Below are 20,106 nucleotides of genomic sequence, written 5' to 3'. Positions count from 1 at the left end.
CCAGGTGGACAGTTGTTCCTGGTTGAGAGTAAGCTGTACAAATTTGGCTGCTGCTTGTGTGTTGGTTTGAGTTGTTTAATGGAATGACACTTTGTGTGATTTTAACTGTAAAGCATCCTTTGCTGTCTAGAAAGGTACTATATAAGTGTAACTATAAATAAATTATAATGTTTCTTACAAATACACAGTTCATAGCTGCTCTAGTTTTAAAGGTCACTGTAGACCTAGTTATTAATATATGTTATCATAAACACAAGTATTAAAACCTTAGATATATGACAGATTCAGTAGGTCCAAGAAATTATCAACTAAAGCCAATATACACATTCTGAAGTTAAGACAATGGAAATATCAAATTCACCCTGTGTGCAGGAAGTGTAGCCCACACTCATGCCCTTAGACATAGATTTGTGTTCAGGTTTAAGCATCTAAGCGGAAAGAGCATCTGCACTGTGGCACAGAGCTTTCTGTGTGTGATAGTTGTTGATCATTCTATAAACAAAGCGAGCACATCCTTTCAATGTGCAATTCATATTTCTATTGAAACACTGTTAAAACACTGATGAATTGCTGTTTGTGATTTTGTGCTCATAAAGACAACAAGAAGCATAATAATCTGTTAAATGTTTACTATGTTTAGATTGTAGTGTGTGTTCCACAAATCCAGCTTTGTCACTGAAGGTGAAGAACAGCTTAAGAGGTTAAAACTTTCATGTTTTCACAATTTCAGGCTTTTTGTTTCTACACTCTCAGAAATAAATGTATGGTTTTATTGATCACTAAAGTTATAAAGAGTGTAAATCCTTTAAAGGTACAACAGTGGTTTTAAAATAAACTTTTGTTCCCTAAAGGTACATTACATTCTCTTCTCCAAAATATTTCATTATATAACTGTTTATAATAAAAAAACAGAAGCCCTGAAGAAGAAATGTGGGTGTATGAAAGGAATCTTAAGAACTCTTTTTATATAATTATAGAATATGATACAATTATGTTCCCTAACAAAGGTACTGTGTATGAACCCTTAAGGGTACTTCCACAGTGACCGTGTTTCTGAAAGTGTACTAACCCTAGCCCACTCACAGTTCTAGTGACAGAAAGAGTGTGGGATTGTCAGAATGTTTATATATGACCTGAATACAAACCACAACACCTACATCAGTAACATCTACATGAGTAAATTACACTGTATACAGAAAAGGGCCCACCCAGTAAACATTTAGCCGTTGATTCAACGTTGAAATAACGCAATGACTGCCGTCTAATCAACGTTCTCTTAAGGTTGAAAATGAAAGTTGAAAAGACGTCCAAACACAGACATTGAAAAGACGACTATTAGACGTATTTTGGACGTCCATTGACGTTATCGATTGGTCACCACTTAACTAACTTATTAAGATGGAATTTGGACTTCCATTGACGTTTAAAATATGTGTTTGATGGACAGACTACTTTAGACCTATTTTGAACGTCCAGGGACGTTCCTTGTTTACTGGGCATACACTTTTCACAGAAATTTATGACCTGAGGTCCCTGAGATCAGATTAATTCTTTTTGCTCCTTTCTGTGATTGGATTTTTAGAGAAATATCTCTGTGAAGTCGTCAGCCAATCAGATGGGGGCTAAACATTTCGACCAGTAATGAATCTCCCTCTCATTTTATTTAGCTGAGAAAAACACAGTGAATACCTACCCCCATCTGTTACATAATCAACGTTCAACAGCAATTATGAGCAATATATATATATACATAGATAGATAGATAGATAGATAGATAGATTTAATAAATAAATTAATCCTTTCTGTTCTCTGCTTTAATTTCAGTGAAAACCTATGCCTATTGCATAGAAAGAAATTAAAAACATTAAAAACACAAAATTAGTTCATTCATTTAACCGGTTCAGCCTTTTCTGGGTCACTGTGGCCCCGGAGCCTACCCGGAATCTCCAGCCACAATAGGGGAACGCCACTGATGCAAGTCTGCTGCTTTAGAGAATAGAGAATGTTGCTCATCTGATTTAAGTAATAAATTAAACCTGTGTGCAGCTATAGGTTTGTTGACGATTAGCAATACATCTGACAATGACTGGAATTGGTACATTAAAATGTTTAGGATTTAACCACGTTTTCATGTTTAATGGTAAACTGAGTGTCTCCTCTTCCTAAGTTGTTTTTGTTGTGCCCGAACTCAAACAGCAGATGGCGACAGAGAGCCAGAATCAAACTTGTGTGACGTCATTCGACCGTCACCTTTGCTTAATTACTTTTGTATATTTCTAATTCTGCTCTTGAATTATAGCTTAATAATTTTATCAGTGAAACTTTTTGTTAATATACTTAAATGTACTAATTTCCTCAAATGTTGTTTTATAAAATAGAAATGGAACATAGGATTACCTCCATTAAAATGATAAATGGTGTGAAAGTCAATATTTCACTCAGGAATGTAGAATTTAGCAAATATTATGATTTCCCCACGTTCTGATTATTATTATTAATTTATTTAATCTATTCAGTTCAGTAGTTTGCATATCTTTTTGTTATTTTAGATTTTTTTTTGCAGTTACTTTACCCAATTAATTTAATTGTTGCAAACAATTGAATAAGAAAAGAATGATGCAGACAAATGTTTCGACGTTCCCGACTTTAAATTTTAAGACGTACATGCTACATGAGTCTTGCATCTACTCTGGAGCACAAACTGAATTGTAAGTGCAATCCACCACAAGGTGGCACCATTAGCATTAGATTTTTGTGTTGCACAAAATAATTGTGTTGCTTCAATGAGTGCAACTATTGATAATAAGGTGAATGTTATTATATTGCACAACTCATGAAGGAACACACACACACACACTTAATTGCCCTATATTATTAACATTTGGGAAATTTTTGGCATTTATTTATTTTATTTATTTGTGCAATTATTTGTCATTGTACAATGTACAATGAAATGTGGCTTCTGCATTTAACCCATTGGTAACAGTGAACACACACACACACACTAGTGCACTAGGGGCTGTGAAAACACATCCAGTGCGGCATAAAATGCAATAAAAATATAATTAATAAAATGCAATACAAAATCTGTGTAAATTCTGCAATTTGTTAATTCTTTGGAAATTGTATTTAACTGAGAAAAGTCACTGCTGTCACTGATCAATTTAATTGTATTTTGTAAATAGAAAGAAACTTAAAAATGGACTCTAACAGCACTTCCTAGACGTTGTGACTGTTGCCTGGTTGTGTTACATCATAATATTGGACTGAAGGCAGGTCTGTCAAGCACATATTCTATGTCAATAAAGCCATGCTGTTGAAGCACATGCAGAATGAAGCCTGACATATCCTTGTTGCATTAGCCATGGACTTCCCAGGAAATGCTTCTTGTTGACAGTATGTGTGTCTCTATAATCCCATTATGTGCCTCCGCATTAATGGTCACACATAACACATCCATTCCATGGGCACTGATGAAGCCCCCATACCATGAAGGGCATTTGCACATTTTGCTGATAAAGCTTTTTCTTTGGCCGAAGTCAATATCTGTTTTTCTGGAAAACAAGCTGAAATATGGACTCATCTGACAACAGCATGTTTCCACTGTTTTTCAGACAATCAGAAGGGGCTCAGAGAAGTCAGTGGCACATATGCACAGACTTGATGCTTGGCATTTTCCTTGTGTACTAGAGGTTCAGGTTGGGCTTCTTGATACAGCAGTGGACTGTGGTAAGTGGGAATGAACCGATGTGGCTATATTTGTCAAAGTGTCATGACTTTCATTCATTCATTTGTTTGTTTGTTCCAATCATTCTGTCATTCATTCACTGATTCAATCATCCAATAGCTCCTTCATTCATTTGTTCATTCATTACAGTGCTGTCTGTGTGCTTGTAAACTAGGAGAGAGGGAGAGAGAGAGAGAGAGGGGGGGGGGGGGGGAAGGAGTGGGGGAATGTGGGGAGGACAAAGAGGAGACAGAGAGAGAAAAACTGTTCTCCACCACTGTGCAGACTGTTGAGGTGAAGGTAAGAACTGAACATTTAACTGATCAACAATTGTGTGATTATCTGTGGTTATTATCAGCCTAAACTTCCTCTGATCTCAGCTCATTATCTCCTATCTCTTATTACTTTTGTTTTGGTGGCTAGTTTATTGAGCCACTAGTAAATCCATGTTCAAGATTTATACATTCTAATTTAGCGTGGTTAGGATTTACATTGAATGGATTTGAAATGGTTACAGTCTGGATGTATATAATGGTAACTCATCTTCTGTAGTGTTTGTATGCATAAATATGCATTTCAAATCATATCTATCTCTTACGTAACATAGGAATACTGATTTGGGGTCAGTTTGTACCATTATGTTATTTGCTTTGCCTATGAGACCCCTAATTAATATATATTTTCCTGTTCTATTCTATGTGAAATCTAACAAATAAACATCACTCATGCACATATAGAGATAACTGTTGACTTTGAGCACAGTGAGAAATAGCTGTTTGGAAACAAATGGGGCTTTGAACACTCAGTGGATTGCTCATGAATAAATGTCACAGCAACACAATTGTCTTTCACTTTTAGTTTTTGGCTGAAATTGCTTCAGTGTAATGTATTTTATTCATTTGCAAATATATACGTATAGACATAAAGTCCCCTGTTTCAGGGTTGTGAGGCTCAGTATAAGTTTATTGCAGCTCCTTTGTTCTTTTAGTAGTACAATAACTGTTTGTAAATATTACACAGAAAGGCACAAGCAGCAGGCATTTAAACAGAAAACATGTCAGAAGACCAATATATCACTATTGCAAATAAAATACGTAAACAGAAGCCAGAGTTTATAAGGAACAAACGGAGCAGTCATGAAACAAATAAAATATTGGTATTTGTACACAGGTGTTCTATTTTTCATCCCGTACTGCTATGACACAATACTGGTAGTGAGTATATGTCCATGGTATCTGCCTGGGGTAACTATGTTAATTCTGCCTTAAGAATTGGACACTGAAATTGGTAAATAAGGAAGGATCCAGTATATTTTATTGATAATAATAATAAGAAGAAGAAGAAGAAGAAGAAGAAGAAGACGAATGATTCATTTTCAAGTACAAAAGAATCACAAACCATTGATTTTACCTGTATACAAATTTTGAAAATGGAGTGGTCTGAATGTCAGACCATTCTGAAACTTGAATTTAGGAGCTTTGGGCTGGTGAAGTCTGTTGTGATGAAACTACAGTGATGATTGTCTCACTGTGTAATCTGCCATTTGCTAATCAGGCAAACTCAAACTATTTTTCTTATTTGGATCTTGTCATGTTTATCTGGACACCTTCTTTTCTGACAACATTGCTTGTCTTTCTGCAGTTGACAGACTCCTAGCAATATGGAGTTAAACTAATTTCACAAGCTCTCATCTGAGGTCATCTGGCTGGAGTGTAAGGGTTAAAATGGACTGCCTCTATAATCCCACGGTCTTCATCATTTTGAAGGAGGAGCAGAGGAGCAGTACATGTAGCGCAAAAAGGACATTTGTATCTTTTTGTGCTAAAGTTCAGCCACTTTGTAAATTCTACTCTTAACCAGAGATACTGCATAAATGAATGCCCCTTCTCTTCTGAGAAGGTTTCAAGAGAGATATTGGTGAATTTGATTGCATTTAGCCAATAGAAGATAACTATGTATGATTTGCTCTGGATCCCCAACACCTAGCTCAATTATCCCATGTTGTGTATGGTGATCTGTAGATCCAGATAACCTTCTCATTTCTTATTCAGATAGGGGCTCTGTATCCCTATACCAAGTGAATTTCATTGGGCATGGAGATCTGAGGCTGATGCTACAGAGCATCATATTTCATTTGATGCTTTCCTCTTTAGATTATACAGTCTATGTGTGATCTATTAAATGACGGTGTCCACAGTGGGTGCATTTGAAATCAGCTGAATTCACTGAATTATAAGGAGTGTCTACAAGCTATGGAATATTTAGTGTGATATTCACTGCGTACTGTGAAGATATTTTTCAATATTGTGATATTGTTACTCTGTTACCCTTACTGTGCTTCTCTTTGCAGGGCAAAAATGTTGGACGCTACTCTGCCAAAGTGCATACATCTACTTGTGTCTATGGTCATTGTTTCCAGAATTTATGGTATGTCCTTGAAGAAAGACAGGCAATACTGTCCTCTTAATTTGCTGGCCCACATTTCACCCTGTCCTTCAATGTTCCCTTATTATTTGTCTGGTGGATCATTCTCTGCACTACGCAGTGCAGTGACACGGAAGTGCTGCTGGTTTTTTTAAACACTACGTCACTCCTTGACTAAGAACCTCCAACCAAATATATTCAACCAACAGCATGTTGTGGCCAGCACCATTTGACCACTGAGCATAACTAGAGCATAACACAAACTGAGAAAAAGTAGACAGTGAGACCCAATGTTTAAAATCTTCAGTAGCCTGCTGTGTTGCTACTGCAACACTGACAGTGAACCACCACTCAAGTACTACAGAATATTGTCTATAATTGTAGAACTACTAAGTGGAGCTGATTAAATGGACAATTTATTAAAAATAATAATTTTTAATTTTAGAATAAATTATATCTATATAAATTATAGAAAATGTTGTTCATTTAAATGTTTTGGCTGATTATTGTGTCTCTCATTTATTTTTTACTAACTCTTTGCACAATGGTATTTGGAGCAATATAAGCATCTACTACGTATTAGCTACATTAGCTTCACAAATGCACTAGAAAATTAAAGATTCAAATTTCAGACTTAAAACATATCGTTGCTCATAATCCATGTCTGGAAGACAGGGATAACTGTGTATTCAGATTTTTTTTTTAATTATTGTTTTAATCCCTTTATGGTTTGTGTATATAATTTACCATTGGTGTGTCTCTCAGGCAGGGTCATGACCCCTGGGCGCCAGGAGGCTGTTGTGGAGCAGCCCTTCACCCTGACCTGCTCACTAGCAAAAACTAAATTAGAATCAGTCAAGCAGGTACGCTGGTTGGACATGCAGAACCAGACGCTCATCTCCTATGTGCTTGGCGACCCACACAGTGTGAGTGGACAGCAACACGTAGAACTGGGGACTGGAGCACGAGACACAAGCAATGTTATAATAAAGCGTGTGAGCCACAGGGATGAGGGCTGCTACACCTGCATCTTTGATGTGATTCCAACCGGCTCCAAAGAGGGACACACTTGTCTCACAGTCACTGGTGAGTCAGACGTAAAGGAGGCCTGCTTTAGTCATTTGGTTATTTTAACCTGATTTCTAAACATACAACAAGATCTAGAGCCCCTGGTTCAAACAAACAATCATCATGCCCCACTAAACCCACTGTAGCCACAAGTGACAAAAAGCAAAGTGAATGTAAACATGGTGTGCGTCAATCTGTAATAGTGATATTTTAGGTCACGGTACATTGTCTGAAATCTAGCAGCTATTTCATACACTTGTAGATATTGGGTGATTTATGGATTCTAAATTTGTATATAAATGAGTATTTTGTTGATTATGTCTTATATACTTGGCTCTTTTGAACAGATCTGAAGTAGATTTCCTCAGTATATTTTGTCTATGTGTGGTTGTTCTGTCATCAAACACCCACAGAATAAAAGGTATGTTATTGGTACATTTACAATCATTAAATGTACAAACAGTGTAAATGTACAACAGTGGTGTTAAAGTCCAGTTTTGTCCCCTAAAGGTACATTACATTCTATTCTGATAAAGGAGAGATTGATATTTCTAAGATTTCAATACAAAGCTGAGTAAAATAAAAGAACACAGTCCTGGAGATGAAACTGGGCATATGAAATCAATACAATTTTTCTTATCCTACAATTATAGTAGGATAAGGTACAATTATATTCCTAGTAAAAGGTACAGAATATGTACCATTGAGGGTACCACCACTGTGACAGCGAAAGGTACCACCACAGTGACAGTTTTTCACACAGTGCATCCTTTGTTGTCTTTAATGTATCAGCGGTTCCTTTTTGTTTGCAGCACCATTGAAACTTTTGTAACAGCACTGTAATGATGAAGAAAGTGGGGTATATAAACACAAAGTAATTTAATTAAAGACTTAGAAAAAATCTTTTTCAGAAATATGTTAACAAAGCGGGGTGGCACGGTGGCACAGCAGGTAGTGTCGCAGTCACACAGCTCCAGGGACCTGGAGGTTGTGAGTTCGATTTCCTCTCCGGGTGACTGTCTGTGAGGAGTTTGTGTGTTCTCCCTGTGTCTGCGTGGGTTTCCTCCGGGTGCTCCGGTTTCCTCCCACAGTCCAAAAACACACGTTGGTAGGTGGATTGGCGACTCAAAAGTGTCCGTAGGTGTGAGTGTGTGTGTGTCTGTGTTGCCCTGTGAAGGACTGGCGCCCCCTCCAGGGTGTATTCCCGCCTTGTGCCCAATGATTCCAGGTAGGCTCTGGACCCACCGCAACCCTGAACTGGATAAGGGTTACAGATAATGAATGAATGAATGAATGTTAACAAAGCAAATTCAGCAATAGGCGAAAGAGCAAAACTAAACGTCTAATTTGAAAAGTGGTTCTTAGGTCAGATGAATATTATGGACAATACCTGGAACGCTCTGCTTTTTTATTTTTTTTTAACAATCCAGAGAGCACAGTGTGTCAAGGAGAAAAAAAACCTGTTCTTTCTAAAAGCATAAAAGTATTTTTGGTATTTTCAGGAGCAGCTGCCAGTAATCTGGTTCTCATCTCAGTTTTCCAGCTTTTTTCACAATTTTTTCATGCTGCATCATACCAGCATCAAACTCCCTAATTATAAAAGCAGAAGGGCATTTATTATACAACTTCTAATGAAGTTTGGAAAAGCAAACATGTCCCAGGGTCTGTAGTTACCTCCTCATCCCACACTGCTGAAATCAATGATATTTCTAAGGTTCTATTTGCTTTTTCTGTAGAAAAAGCCTCTACTCATCAGAGAAGTCTTTAAAGCAGATGTTTGAATGTTGCTGTGGAGATGGAAAACTGATGGAAGGCTTAATATGGCTTAATCTATTTCTGGTTACAGTAGTTGGATCTTCATGTTACAAACACCACAACAACTCATCCCTCAGCTACTCATCCCCACAGCTCCACTGATAGCACTGTGGACATTATACAATGTTTGCTGACTATTGTCATTGAGCATTGATGACTTGGCTCGTCTTTGTCATGTGTGCAGCTGCTTAACATTGTACTACAGTTCACATATTGCAAGCTGTCTTTGTGTAAATAAGTGTCTATTTTTGTAGGCAAGGGATTCTGAAATCAGATGGAGTGTGCAGCTACATTTTGGGAGAAATGGGAGAAACTGGTTTAAAATTCAGATGTGAAGTTCAGGACTTACTGGATTTAGGTTTTGGGATAATCTTTGATTTGACTCATGATCCAACTTGTGATCTTCAGGTTATTAAGTTGGTTGTGTCAGGGGTTGCGCAATCTGGGAAAGTCCTAATGCCCTGACACATGGATTTGTTACAGCTGCCAGCGTGGAAATGAATGGCTCCAGATTGATTGGTTGAACTCTCCATGTGAGATAGAAGAAGAGAGTAAACACAGCCTCTGAGCTCATTACATTGATGTGGTTGTTAGACTCAGTAGAAGAGCACAGGATGATGAAACAAACTTGCCTTTTCCCAAAACCCCTGGCTCTGTCATCGCCACACAGTTGTAAACAGCTAGTGTAGTGCACAGAGTAACACAATGACTAGTTTTCAGTTCCTAGTTTAATAACCCTATCACTCTACACCAATTATAGTCCTTCAGCAAGATTCCTATCAACGCATTCATCTCTGTCTGCACTGACTAAACTCCTAAGTGGCACAGGATCAAAGCACCATCTTAATGCCATAAATGGCTAAAGAAACACTATAGGTATGATTTGGTATTTTTGCTCCTGGGCACCCCCTGTCACTGCAGAATGTAATTCACCTTTAAGGCACTGTCCTGATTAAGGGGTCGAAGGTTGGCCAGGAGAGGGGGTGGAGCATAGGTTTGTTTCTTACCCACCTCCAAAAGTTACATAGTGCAGTTTCTGCAGTGCTGATACCACATTTGCAACAACAGAGACACTATTCTCCCTATGACATCTGTAAAACATCACAATTATTTTGAAGTTGTAATTTTAAGGTAGGGTGGCACGGTGGCGCAGCAGGTTAGTGTCGCAGTCACACAGCTCCAGGGGCTTGGAGGTTGTGGGTTCGATTCCCGCTCCGGGTGACTGTCTGTGAGGAGTGTGGTGTGTCCTCTCTGTGTCTGCGTGGGTTTCCTCTGGGTCCTCTGGTTTCCTCCCACAGTCCAAAAACACACGTTGTTAGGTGGATTGGCGATTCAAAAGTGAATGTGTGTCTGTGTCACCCTGTGAAGGACTGGCGCCCCCTCCAGGGTGTATTCCTGCCTTGCGCCCAATGATTCCAGGTAGGCTCTGGACCCACCGTGACCCTGAACTGGATAAGCAGATAATGAATGAATGAATTTTAAGGTAAAATACTGCCTAGTGTTGCTTTAATATATGCTAGGCCTTAGTGACTGTCCACAGCTATAATGTGTGGTGGAAAAATATGAGCATCAGAGTGTGGAACCAACTGCTGGGTCAGGTTGAGTTCAGACTACTTTACAACACTTAGTCTTACAGAAACCTAGGGCCAAGGTTCATTTATCTAAACATTTTAAATAAGTGGATAAATGATCTCTCTCTCTCTCATTTTCAGTCTTTCCTTTCTCTTGTTTTTTTTTTTCCTCTCTATCTCCTTTTGTTGTTTTTTCTTTTTCTTAATTTGACTTTAGTAAAGGTTATGGTTTAAATATATAATAAAGTAGGTTTTAAAGTTTCTCTCTCTCTCTCTCTCAGCTTCAGTGATTCAGGGTGGTAATAAGACAGCAGTCAGTGGTAAGCAGGTGTCTCTGTCTTGCCGCTATGGTCTTCCTCAGAAGGTGGAGCAGGTCCTGTGGAAGAAGTTGGATCGTGCTGAAGCTCGGGAGGTGGCATCCTACGCTAAGCACGCTGACCCCTCCATATATGAGGAATATGCTGAGCGTGCAAGACTGACCCGCTCACTGTCAGACTCCCAGCTGACTTTGTGGTCAGTGAGGACGGCAGATGAGGCCTGCTACACCTGCGAGTTCCACACCTACCCGGAGGGCACCAAGAGCGCCACCACCTGCCTCACTGTGTTCGGTATGTCCTACACTGTGTAGCTCCACTTCTAACGCCATGGCAGTTCACTTATAATCAGGCTGAGTACCATAGGCTAGAGTCTGATAAGTTGTCTACAATCATTCATTCTCCTACAATCAATCATTGTCCTTCACAGGGCAACACAGACACACACACACACACATTCACTCACACAATCACACCTACGGACACTTTTGAGTCGCCAATCTACCTACCAACATGTGTTTTTGGACTGTGGGAGGAAACCGGAGCACCCGGAGGAAACCCACGCAGACACGGGGAGAACACACCAACTCCTCACAGACAGTCACCCGGAGGAAACCCACGCAGACACGGGGAGAACACACCAACTCCTCACAGACAGTCACCCGGAGCGGGAATCGAACCCACAACCTCCAGGCCCCTGGAGCTGTGACAGAGATACTACCTGCTGCGCCATCGTGCCGCCCTGTCTACAATCACTAAAAGTAAAAAAAAAAATTGTCAGATACCAAACAGGGGTTTTATAACTTAAAGCAATAGAAGAACCATCTCTGATGCTGCATCAAGCCATTTTAAAAGTTCATTAAAACAGAGTTTCTCAAAGCCTGTGCTGGGTCTGCTGCCCATATACAGGTGCAACACACACAAACACAGTGCCACCATGGCAGTGTCTCTGCAGGGCTGAGAATAATCCACCACCCAAATAATATTTAAAATGAAAAGTGTGCAAACAATGTATGCAGATCAACAAATGGATTACAGCCTGTAATTGTAGTATAAAGGACAGTGAATAAAGAAACCAGCTGTATGTATTCATTATGTATGATTATATCTCAAGCTGGCTCACTGTTTTCTTCCACTGCCTCTCTCTGTCTTAACACCCTTCTACTTTCTTTCTTTTCCCCTTTGCTTTTCTTTAATTCCAGCATGCATGCTCTCTCTCTCTCTCTCTCTCTCTCTCAGACATGGTAACACACACACACACACACACACACACACACACATTTCAAATCAAAATTTATGTAACTAGAATTTTTCCAGTGATTATGGACCATTGCTTTTGGTCTGGTCTTTATGTAATTAGTAAAATGTTAACAGGATATTTTCAAATCTAGCAGAAAAATAAAACAAAATTTAAAGTAGGACTGCAAAACCAGTAACTGAAAGATGACACAAATAACTCTTTTGCAATGAAATATGATTTGTCAGGCCAATAGGCAGACAAGCTAATTTGATAATCCAGAATCAGTGACCTTACTGCCCACTGTGCTTTTTCAACTTTCACATTCATTTGGTTTGGACTTTTATGTTATTTTAATCTGAATTGGGCAGACAAACAAAACCCATCCCAGTGTGTGCAGCTGGTGGATTAGGATCACTGAAGACAGAGAGTTGGAAAGGGTATGTGGGTGTCGGGAGGGTGTGATTGTGAAAGTAGCCGATTGTATAAAGGCTCGGCTTTGTGAGCGTGTGCGATTGAGTCTGTGGTTGAAATGCATGATTGTGTCAGACACAGGCACTCTGTTATCCCACTGCCTCTTTCTGTCTGACCACCCCTATCTTTCCCCTTTCCAAAATCCACAATTATACGTGAAGTAATGCCAACTAAATCAGCAGATTCTTTCTCTCTCTCTCTCTCTCTCTCTCTCTCTCTCTCTCTGTCTCTCTCTCTCTCTTTTTCTTTCTGTTCTGGTATGATTTGAACATTTTATTATCTGACTATTCAAATAGGTAGGGGCCTAGCTAATTCTGGGCCATATGCCCAAGTAGTGCCCATGGGCTCCCCCATCAACACCCCCAACCCGTGAAAGTATCCAACAACAAAGGTTCACTACCAGTCCACATATTTAACCACACATTAATCTTAACTACAAAAATGGCCTAATCACACAATACACTGAATTTTAGTTTTATTTGCAAAATGATTAAAAGCTATAACAAATGCCACCAAAGGTATCCTAACATCATTTGCATCAATAAAAAAATATGTGCCATTATATTTTTCTTATGAACGTGACAAAAAAGTCAGCTTTGGATGGAATTGCCTTTAGTCTCGTATTCTAATTAGGCTATAGCCAAACATAGGACACAGTTCAATTCATCAAGCAACTAATTTATTTACCCAAAACATCAAAGTTACATTAGTTAGCAACATCTGTGATCTTTATATGTAAAGGAAAATATAATTCCAGACTCCTCAAAGCCAAACTCCCAACATGGGGCCCTGGTAACTTCCACTTTTCATCCCACTACTACGTCCCTGCAAATAGGTAAAAAGGCTAAATTTACTGGAACAATCTTTAAGAGAAACAAGGTAAAATGAAAGGCATTAGAATATTAAAATGAAAATATGAGAGGAAAGAAAAAAAGATGTATGTATAAAATTATTGTAATGGGACGACTATCTACAGGGGGAGACTCTGCGATAGTAGTCCTGGTAGAATTTACCAAGAGGAAAGACTCAAGTGTAGAGATGAATGCTTAGCACACAGTTGGAACAAGGGTAGTTTTGGTGGAAGAGCAGTGTGAGTACCACTGTTAAAATAATATACAAATTTTTTTTTATACAAATGGAGGTGGGATGACTTCTAAAATATAAAAAACAATAAAATAGTTAAGTAAATATTTTAAATAAAAACATAAAAAGCAAAAAAAAAAAAAAAAAGGTTGAAGTGCAATAAAAAGTTTGTTTGTTTAACTCAGTCATAAGCAAGAAATAACACCCTTGTGTTTCTGCATGCAGTAAATCAATCACTTTTACTTGTTTTTGTTTTATTAGTAGGTGAGATTTAACATTACACAAGCCGACCTAGAGAACAGTAACGGGGAGTTCAGTAACTTAAACCAATAAATGTATCAGCTTTTTTTAGGTACAGCACAATGCATATATTAGAGACACTTCATTGCTTTCATGTCAAATCAAAACAGTTCAGAGGGAAAACACAGTGCACTCTTTGTGCATTACAGTGCATTACACACCAGTGTAATGTAAAATAAAGAGAAATTCAGCTGTAAACACGTAATCAATCCCAAACCACCAGCTTATTAAACTACATGCATACACTCGTAATAAAAACAAAAACATCAATAGACATAGATAGACATATACATATAATCATCATCATCATCATTATCATTTTAATTTTCGTCTTTTCCACTCAGAATATTTCAGAGTGGCAGTGCATGGTGACAGCAACTTTTTTCCACCCTGCTGGGTATTTCAGGAACGCTCCATTTATAGTGATTGAAACACATGCAGGTGCTGGTCACGAAATAGGAATATCATGAAAAAGTTGGTTTATTTCAATCATTCCATTCAAAAAGTGAAAGTTGTATATTATACTCATTCATTACACACAGACTGATATATTTCAAGTGTTTATTTCTTTTAATTTGATGATTATAACTGACAACTAATGAAAACTCCAAACTCAGTATCTCAGAAAATTAGAATATTGTGAAAAGGTTCAATATTGAAGACACCTGCATATTCTAATTCTAATCCAGCATCTGTAATTTTTGTGGATGGGGCACAACACACTCATTTTGGACCCTAAATATAACTTATTCACCTTACAGCATCCTGAAGGTATTAATGCCTTTAAACTTACCAAAACATTCCACAAACCCCCACAAGATAAATGCAGTATCCCATTATGTCATGTGCCATGGATCTCCAGTTATTTTTTTGCAGTGGTTTTTTTAAACACCACTCCATAGAGCATATTTGATATGTGTGCATGTTTATTGATTTGTGGGTAACACTTTATAATACAGCCTGCTCATATTATTCATACAATGAAGTACAATATATAATTTATAAAAAGCATAATAAACCCCTGGAATGTGAGTGAAGCTTGCCCGCTTAATAAACACATAAATCAATGGCTGGCATACACATAGAATTTATACCATAAATTTGGGAAAATTACATGGTAAATATCAGAATTTTTTCCCCTTTAAAGGCTGGAATGTACAACATAAAACGTGAGATGCTGCTTTGTAAATGCTGGGGAAGTACACAATAAAATGCGGGCTGGTATGTATTTTAGATGTGCTGATGCATATAAGGAAGTTATGTGAAGGCACACTTTAAGTACCGGGAAAATTACACTTTAATTTTGGGAAAGTGCACCATAAAATGAGTGAAGATACACTGTAAGTGCTGGGTAAGTACACGTTAAGATGTGGGCTGTATTATAAAATGTTACCGATTTTTCTAGTAGCACTTTCTATGTTTTTTAATTTATATATATATATATAGTCTCCAAAACAATACATGCTTCATTCTTCCAGGGTTAGTAAAGAAGCCCCAGATGAGTTTGTTGGTGTGGATATGAATGTCCACATTCATCTGTAATCCTAATAACTGAGATTGTCTCTTGAGGTGAATGTGTGAAGGGTTGCCATATCTGTACAATCGCTCCACATGAGAAAGAAACAAGTGTGTAAGTTTTTGAAGCACTATCCAATGCAAATTCATAATCATTGATATAAATCATAATTTATATAAAAACAGGCTTTCTCTCCTGATTCTCTTAATACAGAGCAAATGGGGCCTGCAAAGTCTGTATTGCTAGAACAACGTTTGGCTTGCTGAAGCATTCCATACATTCTTCCCGAACATCCATCCTCTCCCAAAGCCAGCTAGACCTTTTTACCCATTTAATAAATACTGACCTCCATTTGGTGACATAAAGATAAAAGGTTAGTTATAAATAAAAACAATAACACCTCATTGACAATGTCTATTTCTTATAGCACCCTTTGGGACACTAATATTTTGCTATGATTTTACATATCATTTCAGATTCTGTAGCTCTTTAAATTGATGCTAATTACAAACTTACAAACTGATCATAAATCAATCAGCCATAACAAAAAATGATTGTGTAGTTTATACCTTTTGTCTGTTTTATCAGCCCACTGACCATATAGTTGCACTTTGAAATTCTACAGACTGCAGTCCTCCTGTTGCTCGACATACTCCATTAACCCAATTTCACCCTGTGTTTCAATGTTTAGGACCCCCACAGGACAGGCATACTTCAGGCTCTACTCATGTGGTTTGTGTGTGTGTGTTATTTCTCTAGTCCTTCCAAAGCCTCAAGTGAGTTACAAAACCACATCTCCAGGTGTGATTGAGGCTAACTGCACAGCTGTGGCCCGGCCAAGGCCTGAAATTGTGTGGAATGTGGAGGGAGATAATAGGACGCTGGGGCCTCCTGTGTTAGAAGCCACTCCGCAGGAAGATGGCACCACACTGGTCATTAGTACCCTTACTGTACGAGCTGGACTCCTGAAGGACATCTCTGTCAAGTGCCTTGTCCACCACAAAGGATTGGAGTCAGCCATTGCTGTATCTATGAACACCAAGAGTGAGTATCGAGAGAGACCAGGAGGCATTGCTGGAGGCCACAACCTGATGGGGATAGGCATTTCAGTCAGATTTGATATTTGACTTCGTGTGGCATTATCTGAACCTAAACCCAATTTCTGTTAAGATATGTTGACATGTCCTCACACTCTGAGATAATAGTGAAATCGGTTGAGGATAAGCCCTGCCTCCTTAAAATCTGTCTGAATTGGGTGCGTTAAACAAAATAAACAGTTATAGCAATATTTTGGTGAATAATTAGGATTAAATTACTTCTTTAGATTTGTACTGGATCTATGACACACCAATGTGAATGAGAAGATTAGAATGAATCAACCATTACCTTTTGCATCAGCGAATCTAATCAGACAAACCCAGCATTTTCACAGGTTTGTTTATCTGTTAATTTGAGGAAAAAATTATATTTTTCCTAAGTGATGTAAACTCATGTCAGTTAGTAGATATTTTAAAGTGCATTTTAAATGTTGTGTTGCTTGCTTCTGTCTTAAATTATTTTATGTTAAGTAATTAATAATGTCTCTGGTTAAGTAGGAAGCACTTTGATAATATGAGCTCTATTTGAAGAGTAAGTGGAGTTTAAGAATGCATATTACAGCACTTTGGTGTCAACAATCTTTTGTGGAGAACTATTTTAAAACTCCTTAAAATCTACATCTGGATATTCTTAACTGAATTTCTATGTGTGAATGAGACACAGCCACTGCAATATCCTCATCTTTGTTCATCTCATTTTCAAAGTTTGGATGTCTCTCCATTGTCTAAACAACACCAGATGCTGTGAGCACAAAGATAAATGTGCAAACTAGTGAAAAAGTGTTTAGTACATCTAGTGCAAATCCATACGAGTGAATATTTCTAATTTTTTAAGTGAAAAGACAGAAAACAATAAGACATTTTAACTGAACTCCCTTTATTAACTCTCTCTTTCTCTCAGTTGGAAAAGCTCTGGCCATTTTGATCTCAGTGACTGCAGTAGCCTTCCTGCTGGTCATCTGTCTGTGTATCTGTCTGTGGAAGTGTGTTCTGCGTAAAGACGGTGAGTCTGTGTGTGATGTGGTCCATGCAGTCTTTTACTGTTGCTAATGTTCTAGGTGTTAAACACACAAAAGTGCAAAAGTGTAATACATAGACTTCGATACCAGAGACAAATTTTTGGGTAACATGATATTACAGTCCAAGCAGAAGCTAGACTCTGTGTGTGTGTGTGTGTGTGTGTGGGTGGGTGGGTGGGTGTGTGTGTGTGTGTGTGTGTGGGTGGGTGGGTGGGTGGGTGTGTGTGTGTGTGTGTGGGTGGGTGGGTGGGTGTGTGGGTGTGTGTGTGGGTGTGTGGGTGGGTGTGTGGGTGGGTGTGTGGGTGGGTGTGGGTGTGTGTGGGTGTGGGTGGGTGGGTGGGTGTGTGTGGGTGGGTGTGTGTGGGTGGGTGTGTTAGGGTGTCAGGCCTTTTTACAGATTACAGGCACAACTGATGCTTAATATGTAAAAGAAATTCACAGAAATGTCTAGCTGTTAAAAACAAAGTAGCCAATGTAAAAAGCCAGATAGTGGAGCACTTGATAAGCAGTGATTAAGGAGGAAGATTAAGTAAAGGACAGTTTACAATGAAGTGGCAGCTGATAGGATTTTGATGTAATTAAAACTCAAAAGTTACTGTTTATCTAACTTGTTAATCACTGTGTTTAGAGTGTTTAGAGGTTCTGCTGCAAGTAAAAATGTTCCTGGGAAACTGGTCAGAAGATTGACTCTCAGAGAACTGTGCTGACCTCCTGGCTCTAGGGCAAAGACTATGATTTTCCTGATTCTCCACAGCTGGCCTTATATCTTTATATTAGGCAGTGAGAGGCCCTTCATTCTCTCTCTCTCTCTCTCTCTCTCTCCTAGTGGAGGAAGGCCAAGGTATGCGGAACCCTTCCAAGGCTATGGATTATCCAGATTAGGTGATGGAGAAATCTTAAGATTCAGCCTCTGACTTTCCATTCTTATGATCAAAGAGGAATTCTATACATTCTACAAGCTTGAGCTATGAGGACCCCATGAAACCACCCCCCACACACACGCACACACTTAGTCTGTTTGGAGACCAGAAGTTCATGAAACCCCCTTTCCAGTTTGACCCTGAGATGCTCACAAAATGTTTTGTCCCTACACTGAGTGGTCTGCTTCAAATTTTATGACCAACAGACAAACAATTAGACCAAAAAATTGCTTTTTAAGTCAGTCAATAGAGCCTAAGAACTGACTCAAAAAACCCACCACATGAGGAGACCCCCCGGAGCATTTATTATACTCATCTTCTGACTTAATCTTAAGGGAGATGGCCAGATGGCCCTAAAGAATGCGCCAATGTTCTCTAAAAATCATAGTTCAAGGGAGGCACAGTGGCGCACTGTGGTGGTGTTTGTGGATTCGATTCCCGCTCCAGGTGAGTGTCGGTGAGGAGTGTGGTGTGTTCTCCCTGTGTCCAAGTGGGTTTCCTCCGGGTGCTCCTCCAATGGTCCAAAAAAACACATTGATATGTGGATTGGTGACTCAAAATTGTCTGTAGGTGTGAGTGTGTGAGTGTATGAGTTGCCCTGTGAAGGACTGGCGCCCCTTCCAGGGTGTATTTCCACCTTGCGCCCCATGATTCCAGGTAGGCTCTGGAGCCACCACGACCCTGAACTGGATAAGGGTTACAAATAATGAATGAATGAATGAATCATAGTTCAATCCAGCATGAACAGCATGGACCAACAGTGCCTCTCTCTCCTTCTCTCATTTTATCTCTGTCCCAAAAAAAGTTATCTTGGACACCAGAGGCGATTGCTCTAAGACTGCAAGGGAAGCTCAGCTTCCCCTAAAATGTCAAAAAATAAGTGATCAAATATATACTGTTGTGTGTACATGTCATTGAATAAATATGCACTACAACGCGCTCAACTTTTGTTCAGAATCAGCTTCTTATCACTGGTAAAGACGCGGCTTCCCCCTCAATCATTCCCGCAGTGATTTAAATAGGGTCCACAGAGTTCAATAGCGAAGCGGCGAAGTGCAGCGAAATGAGACGAGTCATTGGATAAATGCTGGGCTTTGTACCGCCCATCGGACGCTCAGCGTCTCTGGGGGTCTATGGGGCAGTGGGCTGGCCTCGGCTGGCCCAGACACTCAGCTTCTGCATGATGATTGGATGATCTGTCTGAGGCTGAATCCCTTTTGATTGACATGAGCGAATCAGCGATACTTTGGTGTAAAGCTCCGTGGGAGAATTACATTTTCATTCTGTTCTGAGTGCAACCGGAGACTTTCTTAAACCTCTTAGCGGCATTTTCTTTGTTAAAAACGACTAGCAACAAATCAAGCTTCTATTTCTGGTGGGTTATTTTTGTAGCTGCTTGTGTTTGGAGACTGACTTCTATCACCCTTTCTGACTTCTATCACAGTTTCTGTCCAGCGGGTGCTGCTGAGCCCCTCCACCGTCACAAAGCACTCACAGGCGGACACACTTCACATGGGCCAAGGCCGTTTAAGCAGCATAGC

At 39.1% G+C, this 20,106-nt stretch overlaps 1 protein-coding gene and 1 long non-coding RNA gene across 3 annotated transcripts in view; one reads left to right on the top strand and one right to left on the bottom strand.

The window, feature by feature from the left end:
- Positions 1-20,106, bottom strand: part of LOC136664198 (uncharacterized) — a 78,432-nt gene that overhangs the window by 22,986 nt on the left and 35,340 nt on the right. The window lies entirely within an intron of this gene.
- Positions 3,957-19,495, top strand: zgc:113337 (uncharacterized protein LOC503741 homolog). Of its 2 annotated transcripts, none has more exons than XM_066641295.1 (7): positions 3,957-4,027; positions 6,078-6,154; positions 6,917-7,237; positions 10,887-11,213; positions 16,289-16,573; positions 17,528-17,629; positions 18,472-19,495. In XM_066641295.1, exons 2-7 carry the CDS (start codon positions 6,085-6,087, stop codon positions 18,525-18,527), a joined length of 1,161 nt encoding a protein of 386 aa, XP_066497392.1. In that variant the 5' UTR covers positions 3,957-4,027; positions 6,078-6,084; the 3' UTR covers positions 18,528-19,495. The 2 variants fall into 2 exon arrangements, with proteins under 2 accessions (XP_066497392.1, XP_066497393.1); XM_066641296.1 differs by lacking the exon at positions 3,957-4,027 and adding an exon at positions 5,427-5,439.

This window comes from Hoplias malabaricus, chromosome 12 (assembly GCF_029633855.1).
Source record: "Hoplias malabaricus isolate fHopMal1 chromosome 12, fHopMal1.hap1, whole genome shotgun sequence".
NCBI lineage: Eukaryota > Metazoa > Chordata > Actinopteri > Characiformes > Erythrinidae > Hoplias > Hoplias malabaricus.
The sequence above is the reverse complement of the archived record's forward strand: the minus strand, read 5'-3'. Positions and strand labels throughout refer to the sequence as shown.

Bases quoted from the DNA above. Each gene is read 5' to 3' on its own strand.
- zgc:113337 (XM_066641295.1), top strand. From the start codon at position 6,085: ATGTTGGACGCTACTCTGCCAAAGTGCATACATCTACTTGTGTCTATG. The intron at 6,155-6,916 runs GTATGTCCTTGA...TGTGTCTCTCAG, and splicing joins CATTGTTTCCAGAATTTATG to GCAGGGTCATGACCCCTGGG. The intron at 11,214-16,288 runs GTATGTCCTACA...TTATTTCTCTAG, and splicing joins CACCTGCCTCACTGTGTTCG to TCCTTCCAAAGCCTCAAGTG.